The sequence below is a fragment of the Bombina bombina genome, chromosome 1, assembly GCF_027579735.1.
Source record: "Bombina bombina isolate aBomBom1 chromosome 1, aBomBom1.pri, whole genome shotgun sequence".
In the NCBI taxonomy this organism is placed as follows: domain Eukaryota; kingdom Metazoa; phylum Chordata; class Amphibia; order Anura; family Bombinatoridae; genus Bombina; species Bombina bombina.
Window position 1 is genome coordinate 1,056,144,014 of NC_069499.1, and position 26,251 is coordinate 1,056,170,264.

The 26,251-nt window shown below is 38.5% G+C and overlaps 1 protein-coding gene across 1 annotated transcript in view; it reads left to right on the forward strand.

Moving 5' to 3' along the window:
* Window positions 1-21,569, forward strand: part of PTGIS (prostaglandin I2 synthase) — a 197,347-nt gene extending 175,778 nt beyond the window's left edge. The window contains 2 exon segments of the mRNA XM_053716906.1: window positions 6,585-6,733; window positions 21,164-21,569. Coding sequence (XP_053572881.1) covers window positions 6,585-6,733; window positions 21,164-21,317 — 303 coding nt within the window. The 3' untranslated portion in view covers window positions 21,318-21,569.
* Window positions 21,570-26,251: the final 4,682 nt, after the last annotated feature.

The following is a 26,251-nucleotide window of genomic DNA, read 5'->3' on the forward strand; positions in this document are numbered from 1 at the left end:
CGCCCGTAGTTTTTTGGGCTATAGGCAGGTATACCAAACCCGCGCAGTTTGGTATCCAATATGCAGCGTAAGGACTTACGTGGCGAAAATGGAGAAAACTTACTCCATTTTCACCTCGCCACAAAAAGCAGCCGTAAGAAGCCTTACGCTGACTATTGGAGCCCCGTAACTCCCTAAACTGGCTGCTAAAATAAACCTAACACCTAACGCATGCGCAATGTCTATCTACCTGTCAACCGCGATCCCCCCCCCCCCCGAAATCCCTAATAAAGTTATTAACCCCTAAACCGCCGCTCCCGGACCCCGCCGCCATCTACATAAACTAACCCCCTACTGTGAGCCCCTAAAACCGCCGCCATCTACCTTATCTATCCCCTAATTAGAACCCCTTACACCGCTGTCATCTACCTTATCTATCCCCTAATCTGACCCCTTACACCGCCGCCACCTATATAAAAATTATTAACCCCTAATCTAATCCCCCTATACCGCCGCCAGCTATATTAATATTATTAACCCCTAATGTAAGCCCCTTACACCGCCGCCATCTCTATTAAAATGATTAACCCCTTATTTAATCTACCCACCCCGCCGCCAGCTATATTATCTATATTAACCCTAAGTATATTATAGTTAATATAGGTATTACATTATATATATTAACTATATTAACCCTAATTATATTAGGGTTAATATAGTTAATATAGTTACTATAGTATTTATATTAACTATATTAACTCTATCTAACCCTAACACCCCTAACTAAATTTATATTAAATTAATCTAATTCATTTATAAACTAAAATATTCCTATTTAAATCTAAATACTTACCTATAAAATAAACCCTAAGATAGCTACAATATAATTAATAATTACATTGTAGCTATGTTAGGGTTAATATTTATTTTACAGGTAAATTGTTAATTATTTTAACTAGGTATAATAGCTATTAAATAGTTATTAACTATTTAATATCTACCTAGTTAAAATAATTACCCAATTACCTGTAAAATAAATCCTAACCTAAGTTACAAATACACCTACACTATCAATACATTAAATAAACTACAAACATCTATCTAAAAATACAATTAAATGAACTAAACTAAATTACAAAAAAAAAAAACACTAAATTACAAAAAATAAAAAAAGATTACAAGATTTTTAAGCTAATTACACCTATTCTAAGCCCCCTAATAAAATAATAAACCCCCAAAATAAAAACAATTCCCTGCCCTATTCTAAATTAAACAAATTTCAAAGCTCTTTACCTTACCAGCCCTTAAAAGGGCCTTTTGTGGGGCATGCCCCAAAGAATTCAGCTCTTTTGCATACAAATACAATACCCCCCCCCCATTACAACCCACCACCCACATACCCCTATTCTAAAACCACCCAAACCCCCCTTAAAAAAGCCTAACACTACCCCCCTGAAGATCTCCCTACCTTGTCTTCACCACACCGGGCCGAACTCCTGATCCGATCCGGGCGATGTCTTCCTCCAAGCGGCAAAGAAGAATTCTTCCTCTGGCGATGTCTTCCTCCAAGCGGCAAAGAAGAATTCTTCCTCCGGCGACGTCTTCCTCCAAGCGGCAGCAAAGTCTTCATTCTTCCGGCGGCATCTTCAATCTTCTTTCTTCGCTCCGCCGCTGCGGAGCATCCATCCCGGCCGACTACTGAACTTGGAATGAGGTACCTTTAAATGACGTCATCCAAGATGGCGTCCGCCGAATTCCGATTGGCTGATAGGATTCTATCAGCCAATCGGAATTAAGTTAGAAAAATCTGATTGGCTGATTGAATCAGCCAATCAGATTCAAGTTCAATCCGATTGGCTGATCCAATCAGCCAATCAGATTGAGCTCGCATTCTATTGGCTGATCGGAACAGCCAATAGAATGCGAGCTCAATCTGATTGGCTGATTGGATCAGCCAATCGGATTGAACTTGAATCTGATTGGCTGATTCAATCAGCCAATCAGATTTTTCTAACTTAATTCCGATTGGCTGATAGAATCCTATCAGCCAATCGGAATTCGGCGGACGCCATCTTGGATGACGTCATTTAGAGGTACCTCATTCCAAGTTCAGTAGTCGGCCGGGATGGATGCTCCGCAGCGGCGGAGCGAAGAAAGAAGATTGAAGATGCCGCCGGAAGAATGAAGACTTTGCTGCCGCTTGGAGGAAGACGTTGCCGGAGGAAGAATTCTTCTTTGCCGCTTGGAGGAAGACATCGCCGGAGGAAGAATTCTTCTTTGCCGCTTGGAGGAAGACATCGCCCGGATCGGATCAGGAGTTCGGCCCAGTGTGGTGAAGACAAGGTAGGGAGATCTTCAGGGGGGTAGTGTTAGGCTTTTTTAAGGGGGGTTTGGGTGGTTTTAGAATAGGGGTATGTGGGTGGTGGGTTGTAATGGGGGGGGTATTGTATTTGTATGCAAAAGAGCTGAATTCTTTGGGGCATGCCCCACAAAAGGCCCTTTTAAGGGCTGGTAAGGTAAAGAGCTTTGAAATTTGTTTAATTTAGAATAGGGCAGGGAATTGTTTTTATTTTGGGGGTTTATTATTTTATTAGGGGGCTTAGAATAGGTGTAATTAGCTTAAAAATCTTGTAATCTTTTTTTATTTTTGTAATTTAGTGTTTGTTTTTTTTTTGTAATTTAGTTTAGTTAATTTAATTGTATTTTTAGATAGATGTTTGTAGTTTATTTAATGTATTGATAGTGTAGGTGTATTTGTAACTTAGGTTAGGATTTATTTTACAGGTAATTGGGTAATTATTTTAACTAGGTAGATATTAAATAGTTAATAACTATTTAATAGCTATTATACCTAGTTAAAATAATTAACAATTTACCTGTAAAATAAATATTAACCCTAACATAGCTACAATGTAATTATTAATTATATTGTAGCTATCTTAGGGTTTATTTTATAGGTAAGTATTTAGATTTAAATAGGAATATTTTAGTTTATAAATGAATTAGATTAATTTAATATAAATTTAGTTAGGGGTGTTAGGGTTAGATAGAGTTAATATAGTTAATATAAATACTATAGTAACTATATTAACTATATTAACCCTAATATAATTAGGGTTAATATAGTTAATATATATAATGTAATACCTATATTAACTATAATATACTTAGGGTTAATATAGATAATATAGCTGGCGGCGGGGTAGGTAGATTAAATTAGGGGTTAATCATTTTAATAGAGATGGCGGCGGTGTAAGGGGCTTACATTGGGGGTTAATAATTTTAATATAGATGGCGGCGGTGTTAGGGGCTCACTTTAGGGGGTTATAGATATAATATAGCTGGCGGCGAGGTACGGGAGCGGCGGTTTAGGGGTTAATAACTTTATTAGGTTGCGGCGGGGTACGGGAGCGGCGGTTTAGGGGTTAATAGCTTTTTTATTGTTAGGATAGTGAGGGGGGATAGCGGATAGAGGGTTAGACGTGTCGGGCTATGTTAGGGAGGCGTGTTAGACTTGTCGGGCTATGTTAGGGAGGCGTGTTAGACTTGTCGGGCTATGTTAGGGAGGCGTGTTAGACTTGTCGGGCTATGTTAGGGAGGCGTGTTAGACTTGTCGGGCTATGTTAGGGAGGCGTGTTAGACAGTGCGGGTGTTTTAGACTTTTGTCAGGTTTTATAGGCGCCGGCAGTTTCTAACGTGCCGCAAGTCACTGGCGACGCCAGAAATTTGTACTTACGCAGATTTCTGGACATCGCTGGTTTGTCAGACTTACGGCACGTTAGCATCTGACGGCGACTTATATGGGATAGCTCGAGTTGCGAGCTGAAACTGCGGGCGACGCCGGTTCCCTCGCTTGCGCCGCAAACTGCGATCTATATCGGATCGCGCCCTATGAGAGCATATTAATAATACTGGATAAGTATATTTTTCTTTGCATAATTTGGGAAACGTTGGTATAGAACTTAAAGGGACATGAAACGCAACATTTTTCTTTCGCGATTCAGATGAGAATACAATTTCAAACAAAATTCCAATTTTCTTCTAATATCTAATTTGCTTCATTCCTTAGATATCCTTTTTTGAAGAAATAGCAATGTACATGGGTGAGAAACACCCAAGGCACCTATGTGCAGCCACCAATAAGCAGCTACTGGGCCTATTTAGATGTACTTTTCAACAAAGGATGCCAATGGAATGAAGCAAATTAGACAATAGAAGTAAACTGGAAAGTTGCTTAAAGGGATACTAAGCCCACATTTGTTCTTAAATGATTCAGATAGAGCATGCCATTTTAAGCAGCTTTCTAATTTACTCCTACTATCAATTTGTCTTTGTTCTTTTGCTATCTTTATTTAAAAAGCAGGGCTTTAAAGCTTAGGAGCCAGTGAATTTTAGGTTCAGCACACTGGATAACGCTTGCTTATTGGTGGCTAATTTTAGCAAACCAATAAGCAAGCATAACCCAGGCTTTACATTCCTGCTTTTTAAATAAAGCTAGCAAGAGAACAAAGAAAAAATTATAATAGGAGTAAATTAGAAAGTTGCTTAAAATTGCATGCTCTTTCTAAACCCTAAAAGAAAAAAAATGTGGGCTTCATGTCCCTTTAATTGAGCAGCATTTTGTAGCAACAGGACTGCAACTGTCATGGCCCCTTTGGCTTGCTTCTAATTTACTGATGTTTACCAGTCTATATGGGCTGCTGAGTTGTTGTGAGTGTGTACAGTGCATGCTACCTCTTGAATTGGAGGCAAACCTCTTGCAATTTTGTAGATTTGATAGCACACCAAGATGTTTTATTTGAATATTACCAATGCTATTTATAAGATGCTTGTATGTTTTAGAGGTATCTGGCTTGTTATTAATGTGCCTGGCCTTTGCTATGTATTTAAGTTTGCCAGTACTGCTCTCTCTCTGTTCTGGCTGCCAAATACTTACAAATGTCTTGCTGATCATTGCCTATATACTGTATGTACTTCCTGGTTATTACTGTCCTGTATCCCTACTAGTGATGTCGCGAACTTAAAGATTTCGGTTCGCGAACGGCGGACTCGAACTTCCGGTATTGTTTGCGAACCGGCGAACCGCACAAACCGCCATTGACTTCAATAGGCAGGCGAACTTTAAAACCTACAAGGACTCTTTCTGGCCACAATAGTGATGGAAAAGTTGTTTCAAGGGGACTAACACCTGGACTGTGGCATGCCGGAGGGGGATCCATGGCAAAACTCCCATGGAAAATTACATAGTTGATGCAGAGTCTGGTTTTAACCCATAAAGGGCCTACATCACCTAACATTCCTAAATTGTTTGCAATAACGTGCTTTAAAACATCAGTTATGATGTCGTATCTATCAGGTAGTGTAAGGGTTACGCCCGCTTCACAGTGACAGACCAAACTCCAAGTGTAACGCACAGCAAACAGAATAGATAGATATACATAGATTGATAGTTAGATAGAATCGATAGAAGATAAATAGATTTGTTAGAGATATAATTACCCTGACAAAGTATAATAATTAACCATGCGGATGCGGCTGATAGCCTAGGTAGGGCAGCAATTAACCACAGTATGCTCTGTAAGTCAGAAACACACAGGCCTGATAGAAAATAAAATTAGATTACACTAGCAAAATGATTTAAAGGTTTTTTTTTTTTAATTTAAAAAAAGGTTAAGCACATATGAGTCGTGGCTGATAGCCTAGGTAGGGCAGCAATTAACCACAGTATGCTCTGTAAGTCAAACACACAGGCCTGATAGAAAATGAAATTAGATTACACTAGCAAAATAATTTCAAATTTTTGTTGGTTAAATTTAAACTAATGTTAAGCAGATATCAGTGGTGGCACTAATCACAGTATATGCTGTGAGCCTCACACACAGGCTCAAAGCCAGGCAAATGCAAATAAAAATACAAAGGGAAAAAAAAAAAAAAAAAAAAAACGACTGAAGTTATAGCCCTAAAAAGGGCTTTTTGGGGTGCTGTCCTTGCAGCATAGATGAGATGAGTCCTTCAGGACTGTAGTGGACACTAAATACACTAGCCTAGCTATCTATTTCCCTATAATGTCAGCAGCAGCAACACAAAAGCTCCTCTCACTAAGAAAGCAAGATCGTAATGAGTCTAAAATGGCTGCTGCCAAGGAGCTGGGAGGGTCTGTGAGGGAGTGTCTGCTGCTGATTGGCTCTAATGTGTCAGAAGGCTGTGACATACAGGGTCAAAGTTTCCTCAATGATGACACATAGGGGGCGGATCGAACATCGCATATGTTTGCCCGCAGCGGCGAACGCGAACAAGCTATGTTCTTAGGGAACCGTTCGCGTGCGAACAGTTCGGGACATCACTAGTCCCTACCTACTCTTAATACCACATGTTTCTGTTCCATATCTCTGATGATCATATTTTCAAGAATTAGTCCTAACTAGCTTTTCAGATTCACCTGGTTCTATGTAAATTTATGCCGCTGGTTCACAAAAGAATAAAGAGATGTGTGAACTTTAGAATAGCATAGAAGCAGGTGAAGCTGGGCTTGCTGGAGATTCCTCTTAGTAAATTCAGCAACAAATATGTTCACCTAACAAAGAATGATTTATCTCTTCTAGAAGTTCAAGTATGACAGATTCCTAAACACAGATGAGACAGAGAAAAAGGAGTTCTATAAAACAGGAATACAACTCAAACATTACAACATGCCGTGGGGAGCTGGAAATAATGTTTGTGTTGGAAGATTTCATGCAGTCAATAGCATTAAACAGTAAGTGTACATTTATACAAAACCATTTGTGCTTTGCAAGTCCAACTGTACATGAAAACATTAATAGCCGAGGTAAATAGAATTACATGAAGCCAACTGGCTTATTTATGTTGAAGCCTTTAACTCAGGTTGAAGATATCCTGTCTTGCTGGTCAGTTTAACTCAGGTTGTAGATGAGCTGTCTGGCTTGTCAATTGATTAAACTTTGTATGTTTTTCCTCATTGCCTTTCATTCTGCGTGGTATTAAACTTCATTGTCAACCTACTAAAGCCAAGTTGTGGATAGAGGGCATTTAAAGGGATAGTCTAGTGAAAATTAAACTTCCATGATTCAAATAGAGCATGTAATTTTAAGCAACTTTCTAATTTACTCCTAAAATCAAATTTTCTTCGTTCTCTTAGTATCTTTATTTGAAAAGGCAAGAATGTAATCTTAGGAGCTGGCCCATTTTTGGTTCAGCACCTGGATAGCCTTTGCTAATTGGTGTCTAAATGTAGCCACCAATTAGCAAGCACTACCAAGGTGCTGAGCCAAAAATGGGTCGGCTCTTAAGATTACTTTTGCTAATAGGAGTAAATTAGAAAGTTGCTTAAACTTGCATGCTCTATCTGAATCATGAAAGTTTAATTTTGACTAGACTATACCTTTAAGTGGCAATTACCTACGGACTCTACAGATGAAAATAAGGAATTGTTTTTAGTGACCATTAATACTATATGGCTTAGTACTCATTCATAATGTCCTTAACCCTTTTTTACACACTAGTGAATAGTAAATGTTGTGCTTTTTTTGCTACCTACATTTAAACCCTAGTGTAATTTAAATGTCAGTAAGTGAACCACACAAATTATACATTTTTTTCCAGCAGGCCAGGCAGATTCACAATATACCATTATTGTATTTATATTTCATGGCATCTTAGACTGCTCCGGCAAAAACTGTTAAAGAAACGTATATTTTGCTTAGATTTTAGTAAATAATATTGATTGATATATTATAATATATAATATTAATATTAAGTGACCGCTGCTGATGAAATTGTCATCAAGGGTAGCCACATGTGAAATAGGGGCCCATACAGGCTTTTGGGGGTTAGAACAGAGTTTCAGGGCCTGATTGGGCAGCCGGGCTACCGGGAAAAATCCCGGTGGGCCGCCTGCCGACAGCTCAGCTGGGCTGGCTCAGCTGCTGCAGAGACTGTCTGAGAGCAGCACATTTTTGATGCGGGCGGCTGATTGATTTTTTTTTGCCCTGATCAGTGCGGCTGTTAGGCTGCCACTAGTTCCCTTTGCTCCGCCCACCACACTGGTTCAAACAAACAAAAAATATATATATATTTTTTTTATTTTATTTTTTTATTATTTTTTTGGTGGCGCAATTTTTTAAAAATAAATTTCCTGCAATTTTTTGCCCACCCGGCACAGGTGAGTGACAGGCAGGCAGTGACGTCAGCACCCGCCGTCACGTGACCCACTTGCCACTTATTCTGAACGCGACCACAGCCTTCACACACACGGCTGCAGCATTCACCGTCCAACCGGCCGGCGACACCTAACTCTGCAGAGAGGCTGTCATTTATTGCAGTGGGGCTGGCGGCATCATTTTATTGCAGTGGGGCTGGGCCTGGGGGCATCATTTTATTGCAGGGAGAATCATTTTATTGCAGGGGAGATGGTGCATAATTTTTGTGCTGGGGGCATCATATTTTTGTTGGGGGCATCATTTTATTGCAGAGGGCATCATTTTATTGCAGGGGCGATGGGGCTTCATTTTATTGCAGTGGGGCTGGGGGCATCATTTTATTGCACTTTCAGTGTCTGTCAGTCAGTGTGCACTATGCAGTGAGTGAAATATGAAGCTGGGACATCTGGGTGCTGCGGCTGCTGCTGCTGCATCATCAAAGCAAGGGGGGTACTCTGTGAGTGACCCATACATGTGGCATCAAGTCACAGTGTCAAAAGAGGTCATTTTGCTTTTCTAGGCATTTTAATTAATTGGAGGCTTTACTAAAAAATATGTATGTCCACCAGGGTCTACAATGGCAACCTGCGGTGTGTATCGCCACTGTTACCAGCGCTGCGGCTTACTGGTTTGATGCGTTTTGTCTGAATCTCTTCAGATGGATACCCCTCTTGATGAGATCCAGGACAGGATTAAGGCTCTCAAGTTAGCCAATTCCTTCATTACAGATGCTTCTTAGCAGGTTATTAAACTGAGAGCCAAAAATTCTGGTTTTGCGCTACTTGCCCACAGGGCCTTATGGTTAAAGTCCTGGTCTGTGGATGTTTCATCTAAATCTAAGCTCATGGCTATTCCTTACAAGGGTAAGACCTTGTTTGGACCTGGTTTGGCGGAAATTATCTCAGATATTACTGGAGGGAAGGGTTCTTTTCTTCCTCAAGATAAAAAGAATAAGCAGAAGGGACGTCAGAGTAATTTTCATTCCTTTCGTAATTTTAAAGGCAAGTCTTCCTCCTCTTCCTCCAAGCAAGATCAAGCGAAGCCTTCCTGGAAGCCCAACCAGTCCTGGAATAAGGGAAAGCAATCTAAAAAGCCTTCAGCTGATTCCAAGTCAGCATGAAGGGTTGACCCCCGATCCAGGAGCCAATCTTGTAGGGGCAGACTCTCTCTATTTTTTCCCAGGCTTGGATAAGAGATGTACTGGATCCCTGGGCGGTGGACATTGTCTCCCAGGTATACAAAATAGACTTCAAATCTTTTCCTCCCAGAGGCAGGTTTCTCCTCTCCAGATTATCTGTAGACCAGATAAAAAGAGAGGCATTCTTACATTGTGTCAAGGACCTTGCCACCCTGGGGGTAATAGTTCCAGTTCCCTTTCAGGAAAGGAGTCTGGGATTTTACTCTAATCTGTTCGTAGTTCCCAAAAAGGAGGGAACTTTTCGACGAATCCTAGATCTAAAATGTTTAAACAAGTTTCTCAGAGTGCCATCCTTCAAGATGGAGACTATACGCTCCATTCTTCCCTTGGTACAAGAGGGTCAGTTCATGACAACCATAGACCTAAAAGATGCATATCTTCATGTTTCCATTCACATGGACCATCACAAGTTTATGAGATTCGCCTTTTTGGACAATCATTTCCAGTTTGTGGCACTTCCATTCAGCCTTGCCACAGCTCCCAGAATTTTTTCAAAGGTTCTGGGGTTTTTTTTAGCTGTGCTTCGACCTCGGGGCATTGCAGTGGCACCTTTCTGGTTCAGTTGCCATCTTTTCAACAAGCAGAATCTCATACGGAGATCTTGTTGTCTTTTCTTCGATCCCACGGATGGAAGGTGAATCAGGAAAAAGTTCTCTAGTTCCAGCTAGAAGGGTCATATTTTTGGGGACCATAATAGACTCCCTGTGAATGAAGATTTTTCTGATGGAGGTCAGAAAAAGAAAGATTTTCGATTCTTGTTTTGCCCTTCAGTCCTCTCTACGGCCCTCAGTGGCTCAATGTATGGAGGTAATCGGTCTGATGGTGACTTCCATGGACATCATTCCATTTGCTCGGTTCCATCTCAAACCTCTGCAGTTATGCATGCTCAGACAATGGAACGGGGACTATACGGACCTGTCTCCATGTGTAGATCTAGATCAGGCATCAATAAACTCTCTTCCATGGTGGCTTTCTCAGGATCATCTCTCCCAGGGTACATGCTTCTGCAGACCCTCCTGGGTGATTGTGACCATGGATGCCAGCCTTCTAGGTTGGGGAGCAGTATGGGGTTCATTGAAGGCTCAGGGCTTATGGACCCAGGAGGAGTCAGTCCTGCCCATAAACATCTTGGAGCTGAGAGCAATCTTCAGTGCTCTTCTGGCCTGGCCTCAGTTAGCCTTAGCCCGGTTTATCAGATTCCAGTTGGACAACATAACCTTGGTGGCCTACATCAACCACAAGGGGGAACTCAGAGTTCCTTGGCCATGACAGAGGTGGCCAGAATTATTCAGTGAGCAGAGACCCACAACTGCTGTATTTCTGTGATCCACATCCCAGGAGTGGACAATTGGGAAGTGGATTTTCTGAGCAGACAGACTTTTCATCCAGGGGAGTAGGAACTTCATTCAGATGTGTTTTCCAGCTTGACCCTCAAGTAGGGGCAGTTGGAGTTGGATCTCATGGCTTCTCGTCAGAATGCCAAACTTCTGAGATATGGCTTGAGGTCAAGAGATCCGCAGGCATTTCTGATCAATGCTCTGGGAGTTCTTTGGAACTTCAGTCTACCTGTTTCCTCCGTTCGCTCTCCTTCCAAGAGTCATTGCTCGAATCAAGCAGAAGAGAGCATCTGTAATTCTCATAGCCCCGATGTGGCCTCGCAGGATTTGGTATGCAGACCTAGTGGAAATGTTATCCTTTCCACCTTGGAGACTGCCTCTGAGGAAAGAACTTCTACTTCAGGGTCCCTTCCTTGATCCAAATATCATTTTCTCTGAAGCTGACTGCTTGGAGATTGAACGCTTAGTTTTATCTAAGCGTGGATTTTCAGAGTCGTCATTGAGACCTTGATTCAGTCTTGTAAGCCTGTGACTCGCAGGATATACCATAAGATCTGGCGTAAATACTTGTATTGGTGTGAATCCACACCAATACAAGTATTTACGCCAGATCTTATGGTATATCCTGCGAGTCACAGGCTTACGAGCCTGAATTAAGGTCTCACTCTTGGAGTAGAGTAAGGATTCCTAGGAGTTTGTCCTTTCTCCAGTATGTCCCTTTGGTCAAATGACTGGGGGATTATGGGTAGTGGAGTGATACTTAACAGCTTTGCTGTGGTGCTCTTTGCCTCCTCCTACTGGCCAGGAATGATATTCCCAACAGTAATTGATGATGATCCGTGGACTCACTGTGTCAAGAAAGAAAGAAATTTATCAGGTAAGCATAAATTTCATTTTTCTTGCAAGGTGTTCGCTGTTACCACAGTGATAACCTGACTATATAAAGAAAATTCATATCTTTTTTTAAGAGAGGGACAGTGGCGGCTTGTGGGTTATTCAAATGGGGGTTCACAGACCAGTTATGTAAAATATATATATATATATATATATATATATATATTACACACACTGTATATTAAAAAACAATATATATATATATATATATATATTATATATATATATATTACACACACACTGTATATTAAAAAATGATATATATATATATATATATTACACACACAAATATATGTACATATATATATATATATATATATATATATATATATATATATATATATATATAAATAAATATTACAAAATGTATCACACCAAAAATGTATTAAATACCTATGTGGTAAAATATCAGCCTAGGTTTTTTCACAATTCACACACACACATATATATATATATATATATATATATATTACCCTCACACACAATCATATTATAGTGCTTGCTATATTACTTGCAGCCAGCAGGTGGCAGTGGTGCATAACATTTAAGAATTACAGCAGTGAAGATTTCTAAGATGGAAAACGTTTTTACTACATGTGTTATGTATATTCTTTACTGATGCATAACGATTTTTTTTTATCAGTAAAGAATATACATAACACAAATGTAGTAAAAACATTTTCCATCTTAGAAATCTTCTCTGCTGTAATTCTCCCTGATCGGCTACACTGAACTGCTCTACTTGCTGGCTGCTGCTGTTGCAGTCTACACTCTATCTTTATGCTGTAATAAGATCTGGAGTGAGTTTTTGCCTAAGTAGATATGATGATAAAGTAGGATAGAGACATACCTTGATTAGCAGTGCCAGTGTTTGTTCCACATACACGCAAGTCTCCATACCCTCCTACCCTGACCACCAGACCGCTCTCTCATTGGCTAAGTAATGGCTATGCATTATGGGACATGTAGTTAGTTCCTAGCCTTGGGAGCTCCCCCTGCTGCCCATCCATAGAAATGGCCCAACCGCACACTGAAAATTGTGCCATTAGCAAAGGTATAGGCTCTGTTATGGGCGGAGCATATTTTTTTTATTATTAAACTGGACAGTAGACTGGAACGTTTTTTGGCAGAATAAATATAATTTAACCAATAGGGGGGCTATTGGAGAAATTATATTTATTCAGCCAAAAAAATTATTTTCTTTCTTTTTTCTTTTTTTTTTCCCAGGAGGCTCACGTGCGGTTGGGATCATATGGAGGAGCCTCCACTGATTAGGGATCTCTAGACTACCAGATTTTTTTTTTATTGTGCATATAATGGTATACCCCCAAGCAAATCCCCATGTGTTTTTTTTTAACATTATTTTTAAAATATCTGTTGTGTGGTATTGCATTTGATATAACAGAACACTTTCTTTCATATGAGGGGTCTTGAAGTATTGTAGCTGCTAAGGGAACTAAGGGATTATAAAATCCTCCCCTGCATCCAGTTCCTTTGCAGCTACCAGTATGTATCCTTGTTCAGCCCCCCTTTGTGACATCACCACATGTGATGTCACCAGCATTCCATGAAGCCTGGGGGTGCCATCCACTAGACCACTAATGATCCCGGCCTGTAGTGAGGGGGATTGTCAAAAAAAAAATGTTTTGACCGGTGATCCCCCTGGCCCCTGCATGACAAGAAGGGCTCATCATGCACCTACAGGTAGGGATGCACATGATGAGAACACCCGTCATGCGCTTCAAATGGGTTAAACACAGAAGAATTGCATAATCAACAAATTAAATAATAAAAAGACGATGCAACAACAATTTCAATTTTAATCAATCTGTACTAGAAGATTTATAAAATTGTTCACTGTGTTATTTGACTTAGTAAATAAAGAAACAAAATTAGTGACCAATCTGCAGCAAAGGTTTCAGCTACCTTACCTATAGGTGTTGACAATAGTCCTTAATTGAACCGGTAACAGGATTGGTCCCTTTGCTGCATATAGGTCACTACACACCTTGAACATATCACCTCTGATGAAGCGCATGTACGCATGCGCGAAACGCGTCAGGTGTTAAGGCTTTGCTCTCACCTTATGTACTAGCACCTTGCTTCAATAAAAAACCTCTTTTGAACCAGCCGTGGATGATTTCTCAGCCGCCTTTTGTCCTCTTCTCTGGGGATTACCTATCACTATATTTAGCGGATGAGATACCGCTTTGGCTGTCCATCACCCGGAACCCATATCCAGACCTGAAGAGCCGGTTACCTAGGACCCAGTGGACACCTGGTTTGTCCCGAGGAGTTTGCCGTACGACGTTGCACGTTTTCCTCATGCTTACAGCGGACCTCCTGTGCGACACCTGGTCTGTCCTGAGGAATCTGCCGTGCGACGCTGCACGTTCCCCTCACGCTCACAGCGGACCTTCTGTGCGACACGGCACACTACTCTGACGTCAGAGCTTTGGTCGTTTGAGGACAAGTGGAAACGAGGATACAGCCATTCACCTCCGTCGGAACTTGGGGGCTCTAGCCTATCGAGGATCTTCGGAGGACGCTGTCTGGAACCATTACACTGGTAATCAAATTTCCTGGTCCACCTATTTTGAAGGTACTTTTCATTTCTACGGTGTACATCCTAATTGTACATTGGCTCTAAGGGTCCGGAGGGACATTTACATTACAGCTTGTTTCCCCACAGCTTGTTTCTTGCCGCCAGGAACTCCTGTAGCGCTTTCTATACACATAGATATAGCGCTATACACTTGGAACATTCTACATCAATATAATTGTGGACTCCACTATTCTAATTTCTACAATTTTGCAAGCATAGCAAACTGTCTTTTTTGCAACTATGGGAGATGCTAACTACGTAGTATTGTAACATTGTTTAGAAACATACATTGTCTCTATATACACTGTTGTAAGATCCTTTATTATCTATATTTGCAAATAATCTCCTTTTTGCTCTAGATATTTTATTTTGTCTTGGCATCTATAAATAATTGAGGGTTCCTCTGGTTCTTGTATAAACTGCATTTAATTTATTTTTTAAGTATCTATTGGTGCATCTTCCATAATGGCAACAAAAACACCCACAGGGGTTATAAATGAAACAAAAAGAAAACGCATTATGGAAAATGCACTAAAAGGTGATAGCCAAGCGCTTGTTCTTGTTGATGAAGATGATATTGCTAATGTATTTTCCAAATTAGAATTGTTGAGATTTAGAGAAACCAATTTGTGGTGGGACATAGAGTTCTTAGAACTCTATATATCTGAGCACAAGGTACCTAGGGGCTTACGAATGAAGAAATATCCCTCCTTTGCACTTAACAACCCCAAATTTATGGAGGAATGGAATGAGAATTTAACTAATTGTTCCATAATATTAATGAAACAACTACTATGTCATAAAAAAGAGGAAAGAGATCAAGTCCTTATAGAAATCAATAATGCAATCGAAACACTTAAACCATTTGAGACCACCCAAAAACATATAGATTATAGTAAACAGCTTACTGAAACAATAGACACTCTAGACACAGTACTATCTGAGAGGAAGGTACAGAAATATCAGAGAGATGTCAAAGACTATGAACTTAATATAGTATATTCATGGCAGCAACATAAGCCCACTAGACAAATTGGCCATCTACTAAGGCAAATAAAGAAAAAAATAGAAACAAAAAAGGAAATAGAAATAAGACAGATAGAAATAAAAATAAACATGTGACATTTTCTAGCATAGATACAGATTATCAGGACACTAGTGCGCAGTCCACTGAAGGTGAACAATCACAAGGTCTAATTGTACCAGACAAGACCAGTCTGAATCCGAACACCAGTAGAAAAGATTTAAAAACTTTAGTGAAACAACCAAGCCAGACTAGCACACCTAAGAAAGCTCAAGATACAATAGATATGGACGCAACAGTACCAACTTTTCGTTACCCCAGCAGGGTCAGAAAAAATATAAAGAAGTAGCAGTCATTAACCTCTCTGATTATAAATTGTCCAATATAGAATGTAATTTGCTAAATAAAGGTTTATCGTATGCACCAGCACACAATTTTGATCTTGTAAATACACTTATTGATATAAACAGATTTGTCCGTAAGATAGTTTTGAAAAAAACACTTTAAAGATATCCCAGTTGAGCACTCACTTGATAACACACAAGCTTCTAGTAAGCAGATTTCAGTAGGACTGAAATACACGGATCTGGTGGATCTTACAAATTTGGTTTCCTTACAACAGGAATCCACCAGATCCACTGACACACTAACTAACAATTGCACATCTTTCACATATAAGAATAGTCCTTATTTTTATCCAGTAAATTCTAGACATCAACTATTGGACTTATATCAGAGAGTGATAGAGAGAGAATTAACTGACTTAGCAAATACAATTGAAAAAACCCCCTTTGATATATCTAGGGATAATCTTACCCGACAACAAAGACAGGCATTGACTAGACTTCAGAAAAATGACAATGTGGTAATAGTCCAGGCGGATAAGGGAGGGGCAGTGGTGGTATTGAACAAAAGTGATTACATTGGTGAAGTTGAGAATCAACTAAAAGACTGTATGTTATATACTAAACTTACGTTCAATCCCACCACCTCCTTCAAAAATAAACTTAGCCACTTATTAGACTATGCTATAGAACATAGCTTCATGGATAAAGAATTAACTGATTATCTATATGTGGAACAGCCAACCACCCCATACTTTCGCATTGCACCCAAGATACATAAGGGTCTTAAGAATCCAGCTGGACGACCCATTGTGGCCAGTAATGGATCATTGTGTGAAAGATTGGGTGGCTGGCTCGACCACATACTACAACCTATCATGTTGGCTCTACCAGGATATATCAGGGATAGCACACACTTACTGACACAGATAAGTGACATAACTTGGAAAGAATCTTATGTATGGGCCACCATTGATGTGACGGCCCTCTATTCCAATATCCCTCATTCAAAAGGACTGGAGGCTATAGATTTTATGCTACATAGATATTCAGACTATAGCAATGAATTTATAACATTTATCGTCCAAATAACAGAATTTCTTTTACAACATAACTTTTTCATCTTTCAAGGTTCTTATTACTTACAAAGACGAGGTACAGCGATGGGGGCAAAATTTGCCCCCGCGCTAGCAAATATATATATGGGGTGGCTGGAATTAAATATGATCTTTTCAGACCAGTTTCCATATAAGAACAATGTTATAATATATGGCCGTTTTATAGATGACATTATAGTCATATGGGACACCAGGGATGACTGTACAGCTGACAAATTTGTAGACTTTATGAATAATAATGAATATAATTTGACCTTCACAGCACAGATACATAAACAGTCAATTGATTTCCTAGATTTAAGTCTGAGAGCTAAAGATAATAAAATCTCCACATGCACCTACCGCAAACCCTTGGCTAGGAACACGATACTGAGAGCTGATTCCTGCCATCCCAATCATTTAAAAAGAGGTATTCCTAAAGCACAATACCTTCGTTTAAGAAGGAATTGTACAGAACTGGCAGATTACTTCCCTCAAGCAAGAGAACTAACAAATAGATTGACAGATAGAGGATACCATAGGAATCAACTACTTAGATTGGAGAAACAAGTGGCAGATTTAAATAGACAAGAATTACTTAAAGGAGGTCCAAAGAAACCAGGAAAAACTGATAAATCTATATTGCCTGATCAAAACCTTTTATTTATCACGCAATTCAGTAGACAATATAAATCTAATTTGTAAGATAGTCAGACAGAACCTATCAATTCTAAAAGGTGATGAAGCACTTAATAACATCTTAACATCAGGAATAAAATGTATAGCACGAAGAGCACCAACCATAAGAGAAATAACTAGCAAACAGTTTTACAGATAAAGACACAACAGGTGCACACTGGCTTAGCCCAAAACAGGGTGCTTTAAATTGTGGCCATGTACCATGCAAAGGATGCACGTGCATTACAGTAACAGATACTTTTTCTTCCAATATTACAAAACAAGTGTTCCACATTCGAGATAGAATTGACTGTAATTCACAATATGTGATCTATCTCATTAATTGCCTATTTTGTTCCTGTCAATATATTGGTATAACTACCCGTCCATTAAAAGAAAGAATTCGTGAACATTTACGCTCCTTAGAGGAGAAAGAACCTAAAACGCCGGTAGCTAAGCATTTTAGATTGCATGGTATAGGACAAAAATACTTCTCTTTCATAGGTATTGATATTATCAAAAAACATCCTAGGGGTGGTAATAGGGAAAAATGCTTAAGAAAGAAAGAGATCTTTTGGATTATAAAATTACACACTAGAGCACCAGAAGGGATTAACAAAAGGATGGATGTTGATCTATTTGTTGAATAATGCAATTTATAACATAATCCTAAATAAAATAAAATAAAATAAAACAACATAAGAGAAAACTTTTCTCGACATTTACCCTTTATAAAGTGTCTCCTTTTTTTCCCTCTACAGTCAACCACCATAGCTCAGATCCCACAAAGAAATGAATTAAAATATCTAATAAAATCTGTAGATGTACTATAAATGTTAATAGTGAATAATTAACTTAGCACATCCGAAATCAATTGTGTGTTATTTATTATAATTTTCTATTATAATATTTATGTTTTTTATTATATTTTATCTCTATATTTATGTTTCTTTTAAGAGAATTTCTGTTTTTTGTAGTAATTTTATTTGTATTATCTATATATTAATACATTGTTTTGTTTATGTTAATATGATAGTTTTTCTATCCTCAACTTTTTTTTTTTTCTCATATGCATCGATGGTGACAAACTTATAACATTTGACACTACTATTCACTTGATTGCATCTCGGAAAAAAACGCCATATCTTCTCTCTAAGTTATTCTTACACATTATTGTTGAATTGAATACCTATATATCCTTTATATATGTGACTGCTAATTTCTTATGTAAATATTCTTTATTTTTATTTAATTTATATATTTTTTGTTGTCTATTAGAACTTAGTTCACATAGGCTTAGAATGAATAGTTGATATATATGTATAGATGTTAACAATTGTACTAGTACTAGAAGATTTATAAAATTGTTCACTGTGTTATTTGACTTAGTAAATAAAGAAACAAAATTAGTGACCAATCTGCAGCAAAGGTTTCAGCTACCTTACCTATAGGTGTTGACAATAGTCCCTTAATTGAACCGGTAACAGGATTGGTCCCTTTGCTGCATATAGGTCACTACAACACCTTGAACATATCACCTCTGAAGCGCATGTACGCATGCGCGAAAACGCGTCAGGTGTTAAGGCTTTGCTCTCACCTTATGTACTAGCACCTTGCTTCAATAAAAAACCTCTTTTGAACCAGCCGTGGATGATTTCTCAGCCGCCTTTTGTCCTCTTCTCTGGGGATTACCTATCACTATATATATATATATATTATATATATATATAATATATATATATATATAAATAAATATTACAAATTGTATCACACCAAAAAATGTATTAAATACCTATGTGGTAAAATATCAGCCTAGGTTTTTTCACAATTCACACACACATATATATATATATATATATAAATATATATTTACCCTCACACACAATCATATTATAGTGCTTGCTATATTACTTGCAGCCAGCAGGTGGCAGTGGTGCATTAACATTTAAGAATTACAGCAGTGAAGATTTCTAAGATGGAAAACGTTTTTACTACATGTGTTATGTATATTCTTTACTGATGCATAACGATTTTTTTTTATCAGTAAAGAATATACATAACACAAATGTAGTAAAAACATTTTCCATCTTAGACATCTTCTCTGCTGTAATTCTCCCTGATCGGCTACACTGAACTGCTCTACTTGCTGGCTGCTGCTGTTGCAGTCTACACTCTATCTTTATGCTGTAATAAGATCTGGAGTGAGTTTTTGCCTAAGTAGATATGATGATAAAGTAGGATAGAGACATACCTTGATTAGCAGTGCCAGTGTTTGTTCCACATACACGCAAGTCTCCATACCCTCCTACCCTGACCACCAGACCGCTCTCTCATTGGCTAAGTAATGGCTATGCATTATGGGACATGTAGTTAGTTCCTAGCCTTGGGAGCTCCCCCTGCTGCCCATCCATAGAAATGGCCCAACCGCACACTGAAAATTGTGCCATTAGCAAAGGTATAGGCTCTGTTATGGGCGGAGCATATTTTTTTTATTATTAACTGGACAGTAGACTGGAACGTTTTTTGGCAGAATAAATATAATTTAACCAATAGGGGGGCTATTGGAGAAATTATATTTATTCAGCCAAAAAAATTATTTTCTTTCTTTTTTCTTTTTTTTTCCCAGGAGGCTCACGTGCGGTTGGGATCATATGGAGGAGCCTCCACTGATTAGGGATCTCTAGACTACCAGATTTTTTTTATTGTGCATATAATGGTATACCCCCAAGCAAATCCCCATGTGTTTTTTTTAACATTATTTTTAAAATATCTGTTGTGTGGTATTGCATTTGATATAACAGAACACTTTCTTTCATATGAGGGGTCTTGAAGTATTGTAGCTGCTAAGGGAACTAAGGGATTATAAAATCCTCCCCTGCATCCAGTTCCTTTGCAGCTACCAGTATGTATCCTTGTTCAGCCCCCTTTGTGACATCACCACATGTGATGTCACCAGCATTCCCATGAAGCCTGGGGGTGCCATCCACTAGACCACTAATGATCCCGGCCTGTAGTGAGGGGGATTGTCAAAAAAAAAATGTTTTGACCGGTGATCCCCCTGGCCCCTGCATGACAAGAAGGGCTCATCATGCACCTACAGGTAGGGATGCACATGATGAGAACACCCGTCATGCGCTTCAAATGGGTTAAACACAGAAGAATTGCATAATCAACAAATTAAATAATAAAAAGACGATGCAACAACAATTTCAATTTTAATCAATCTGTAAAAAAAAAAAATTCTGACACATTTCAAAGTTTCCATTAATTTCCTTGTCCCCTGTTTCAATTACAAACTTATATTTGTATTTATTACATACTTTTGAGCCGGTCCTCAGAAAGTGTACACATAAAAAAGACTGTGCACAGTTTGATGATGGGAGTAAACTGGAAAGCTTTTTAAAATTGCATTTTGTGCCTGAATCATGAAAGTTTAATTTGGACTTTCAGCTCCTTTTCATTTTAGAAAAATAAAAGTCAGAGGTGCATTTATTCAAATTTTCATATTCATTTGCAAAACAAATTAAAAAAAAATACCTGTGGTTTGTGGCATTTGGAGAGTTTCAGCACAGGATATATTAGTAACAGCAACATATTTGTAAAAATACTTGCATTTTCAGTTGTAAATCTTATCTAATTATTGTTGGAATTCTATGACTGCTGGAAATTGCAGATAACTTTGTTTCGCAAAAAAATAATGAAATACATATAAATGTAAATGACTAATAAAAAAGTTCCCTTTTATACAATATTTTAACCATTCTCAAATATTTTTGCTCTTTTTTTTGTAGGTTCGTCTTCCTCCTTTTATCAAATTTTGACTTTGAACTCAGAAACCAGAGTGACCCCATACCTGATTTTGACAAGAGCAGATATGGATTTGGAGTTGTACAGCCTGAAAATGATATCATTTTTCGTTTCAAAAGAAGAGTTGAGAATATGTAGAAAAAACAAAGATGTTCTACTGTCACCTTTCCCTTTACATTCTGTTTTTTGTTTGTGAAATGTCCTGGGATCAAACAACATGACAGACTCGGCAAGACAGTATAACCGTTTCACATGGAAATGAGAAAAAATAACAAATGAAATGAAGATTATGAACTAAGAAGCTCATTATTGTAACATTATTATTTAAATATCTAATTTTGCAGGACATTATAAGTGCAACATAAAAATATTTTTAGTAAAGTAAAATGCAATGAACTAAATCTGTATTCTCGCTACATATTGCAGATTGTAAATATATTACATGTATTTATTATTACATTTATAGATGATTGTATATGTGTTTCAATATTTTTAACAGTTGCAAACAATTTTTAGAATGGAAAATCATCCTGTTGAATTCTTCAGCTGTAACTGGCATTTGATTGAGACATCAAGTAATGTTTGGAGGTTATTCTGTGCAAAGTTTACTTATCGATTATTTTATGATTTCTTATATATGTGTTTGATTTGAGTGTATAAATGAATTAACTGCCAAATATAAAAGCCCACATAATAAATGAAGCTTATTATCGTTGTTATTATTATGTTTAGTTATGCAGTGCTAAACGTAGGTTACAATATAAAATAAAGCATAACAGAAATGACATCAGTTGAGTACAGGCTAAGAGGCATATGTATCAAGCTCCGAATGGAGCTTGATGCCCCGTGTTTCTGGCGAGCCTGCAGGCTCGCCAGAAACAGCAGTTATGAAGCAGCGGTCACAAAGACCGCTGCTCCATAACCTGTCCGCCTGCTCTGAGCAGGCGGACAGACATCGCCAGAAATCAACCCGATCGAGTACGATCGGGTTGATTGACACCCCCCTGCTGGCGGCCTATTGGCCGCGAATCTGCAGGGGGGCGGTGTTGCACCAGCAGCTCTTGTGAGCTGCTGGTGCAATGCTGAATACGGCGAGCGTATTGCTCTCCGTATTCAGCGAGGTCTGGCGGCCCTGATCCACACTGTCGGATCAGGTCCGCCAGACCTTGATAACTAGAGGCCCATGACTCAGCAGTCAGGTAAATAGGACCTGGACTGAGGGTCCGGAACATAGAGGGTCCACTAGTCTCATCCTTGAGGCTGCTGATGCCTAAACTCATAGTCACAGTCAGTTAAAAGAGCTAGCACAGCGGGGTGACAGCTGAACTACTCTAGTAGTTGTGACTGTGGGTGGAGCAGGCGGGTTACATGTTAGTATGGCACTGCACACACACACAGTGCCTACACAGTGAGTGCCTACAGCCTTTCCCTTACTCAATTCAAAGATTAACTAGCACTGACAGCTCTGCTAGTGGTTGTGAGCGGGGGTGGGTGGCAGATGAAAAGGAGCTAGTCAATTAAAGGGACATGAAACCCCAACATTTTTATTTCATGATTTAGACAGATCATTAAATTTTAAACATCTTTACAATTCACTTCAATGATCAAATTAGCTTTTTACTCTTGGTATCCTTCGTTGAAAAAGCAGCAATGCACTATTGGGAACTAACTGAACACATCAGGTAAGCCAATGACAATCAGCAAATATGTACAGTCACCAATCAGCAGCATGCTTCCAATAATGCTTTGCTGCTTCTGAATCTACCTAGGTATTCTTTTCAACAAAGAATAGCAAGAGAATGAAGCACATTAGATAATAGAAGTAAAGTTGAAAGTTGTTAAAAATTGCATGCTCTATCTGAATCATAAAAGAAAAATGTTGGGTTTCATATACCCTGGGGTGAGGGTGCTGGTCCTTGCCCTGGAGTGGGGGCCCTGTCTCTAGTGTGGCTGGATGGGTGGTGTGTTGCTGTGGGTTTCCTGTGGTGGGCCCCAAAGTGTGAGGTCTAGCACTGGAGGGAGGGGGCCCTTGGGAGGTCTGGTACTGGAGTGTGAGGTCTGGCCCTGGAGTGTGAGGTCTTGTCTAGAGGGTTAGGAGTAGAGATGGGCAAATGTGTTTATATTTGAATTTGAATGTTAGAAAGAATGTTATTGTAGAAATTTGATTTACATAAAAATTCTTAAACATTCTATTATAGAATGTTATTTCCAGTTTTCAAATATCACTTTCGAATTTGAATGTCACTTTTGAATTTGAATGTCCCATTCAAATTTGAATATTACATTTATAAAACACAGATGTAGACTATAAATACTATTTCAAATTTGAATATAAAATTTATAAAACACAGTATTAGACTAGAAATACTATTTCAATTTTGAATGTTACATTCAAATTCGAATGTCACATTCGAATTAGAATATTCATTTCAAAATTGAATATGATTTAAAATACATAGCTAAACATTCTATTATAACATTCGCCCATCCCTAGTTAGGTGCCCTGTCTCTGGCCCTTGAAGTTAGGAGCCCTGGTGGGGAGATGGGGTGAGGAAGGGACATAGGAGGCAGGTACAGCATAAAGGGGGAGTAGGCAGTGAGGGGCATTTACTAATGTTTGCCCGAGGGCCCTGGTTGGTCGTAGTCCACTCCTGGTTGAGTAGTTACACACATTCAAGGATGCATTACAGATAATAAGCTGTTACCGCAATTTTAAGACACCGGGCGAGAAGCCGACATGCCCACTGAACCCAGCGTGAAAGCTGATTGACTACAACTCGGTGCGTCATGATTCCGACATCACCGAGTGGGAATTTCAGCGTACCTGTCTGTGTCGCCTGTAATACTACTAATTGATTGGATTCCAATGTTTGACAGAATGGAAACTAAATACAAGTTTAATATGGGGAATAGTAATAGCACTATGTTAAAAATGCAATTACAAGTGTTGTAAAAGTAGCTATTACATAAAACTAAATTAAATTAAAAATGGGAAGAAAATTCACCCAATACTTATGACTACTTAGCCCAAAAAAATGCATACGATTTCCAAACCTAGCAGACTACATTATAGATAATCCCTCGCTGCTCATATTATACTTATTCAAATATATTTAGAAACAACAATAATTGACAGCAACAACTAGAAGATACCTTCCAATGAATTACTTAAAATACGGATGGCAAGTTTATAATGATTTAAATAGAATTCATAAAGAAGTCATATAACAATAAGAGTGATAAATAGATCACTTAAAAAACTATATGCTCAAATACATTAAAAAAAGAGATACATAAGAAGTTAAGAATATTACCTACAAAACTAAAATCATAATAAAAATATATAAATATTTATGCAGACACTTATACTAAAAACATATATACATACACACACATATACTGTATATATGCACACATGTTCATATATACATGTACATTGAATATTGATAACAACAACCTGATATTCCTATAGATGTTCCACACAATAAGAGAAAAGGGCAAAAACAATAAGAGTATAAAGTTACAAAAAAGAGGCTACAATAGAAAGGCGGCTAGGTCAATATCCTTATTTAACCCCAATGGTACTAGAGTACCCATTTTGTGGATCCAAAAGGTTTCCCTTTTGCTTATTTTGTATTAGTGTCTCACCATCTATTGCTGTTAATGTATTTGTGAAGAAACAAGTGGAGGAAAAGTTGAGGAAAAGTTTATGTTCATCATTAAAACGTTTACAGCATTTAACATATGCCCATAGCGTAGTGAAAAGCAGCTTACGGGTTTTGGCTATAATGCCGTTCTCATAGCTCGAGCTTGAGCTATGTTGAATGCTGTAAACATTTTAATGATGAAAATAAAAGTCAAGTTTTACTTTTACGCAGCTGCTCCTCCACTTGTTTCTTCACTTTAAAAATGGCCTTATCGGGAGATAAGCAGCATTGATTCCAGACAAGCATTTTATATTGAGCACCCCTTACCTAGGAATTGGTATATTCCGCCACATTGCAGGTAATAGTACCAGTGAACCTCACTACTACACCCTGAAGCCGGCCACCGATGCTAACGTCATCACCTGGAGCGGCGTTTGGCTTACCCTGAGAGACGTAGCAGATGACTCGCGTTAGCTGTGTGAGGATTAGCGTGTCAAGCAGGAGCAGCTCCAAGCATACACCAGCAGAAGAAAACCCAGGGAAAGGCGATACTTGGGAGAGAAGACATCCAAAGGCTTTTAAGCAGTTTTCGCTTTTGTGGGCCGTGAAGCGGGGGTAAGCTGATTCTAGATCTACACATAAACCGGTTTATATAAACAGGTTAGTATTACTGCATAATAGAAATAGTGGCAAAGTTTGGGGTCTATCTATTTGTTCACAGAACATAAAGGACTATACTTGGTACAAGTGCACCCAGGGTCTTCCCGCAAGGGGATTTCATACATTTGTTAATGTACTAGTGTCTCACCATTTATTGCTGCTATTGTTATATATATGTGTCTATATATTTTTATGCAAGTTGTTTTATTCACATATATGGTATGTAATTTTGGTGCTATGCTTTGTATTGCATTAATTCATGTTTATCAGACTTTTTATCTAATTTCTCCCATATATTTATAGATTTTCACATTATTGCCTCTCCCTTGGTGTTTGTGTGTCACCATATATAGCGCTTTTCACAGTTTCCTCTTACTTGTTTTATATATATATATATATACTGTATTTATCTCCACGCCTGCCGGCCACCTATATATCTCTAGGAATAGATATCTATTTTACATTAAAGGGACAGTCAATACCAGAATTTTTGTTGTTTTAAAAGATAGACAATCCCTTAAATACCCATTCCCCAGTTTTGCATAACTAACACAGTTATAATAATACACGTTTTACCTCTGTAATTACTTTGTATCTAAGCCTCTGCAGACTGCCCCCTTATTGCAGTTGTTTTGACAGACTTGCATTTTAGCCAATCAGTGCTCAATCCTCGGTAAATTCACCTGCATGAGCACAATGTTATCTATATGAAACACATGAACTAACGCCCTCTAGTGGTGAAAAACATCAAAATGCATTTAGATT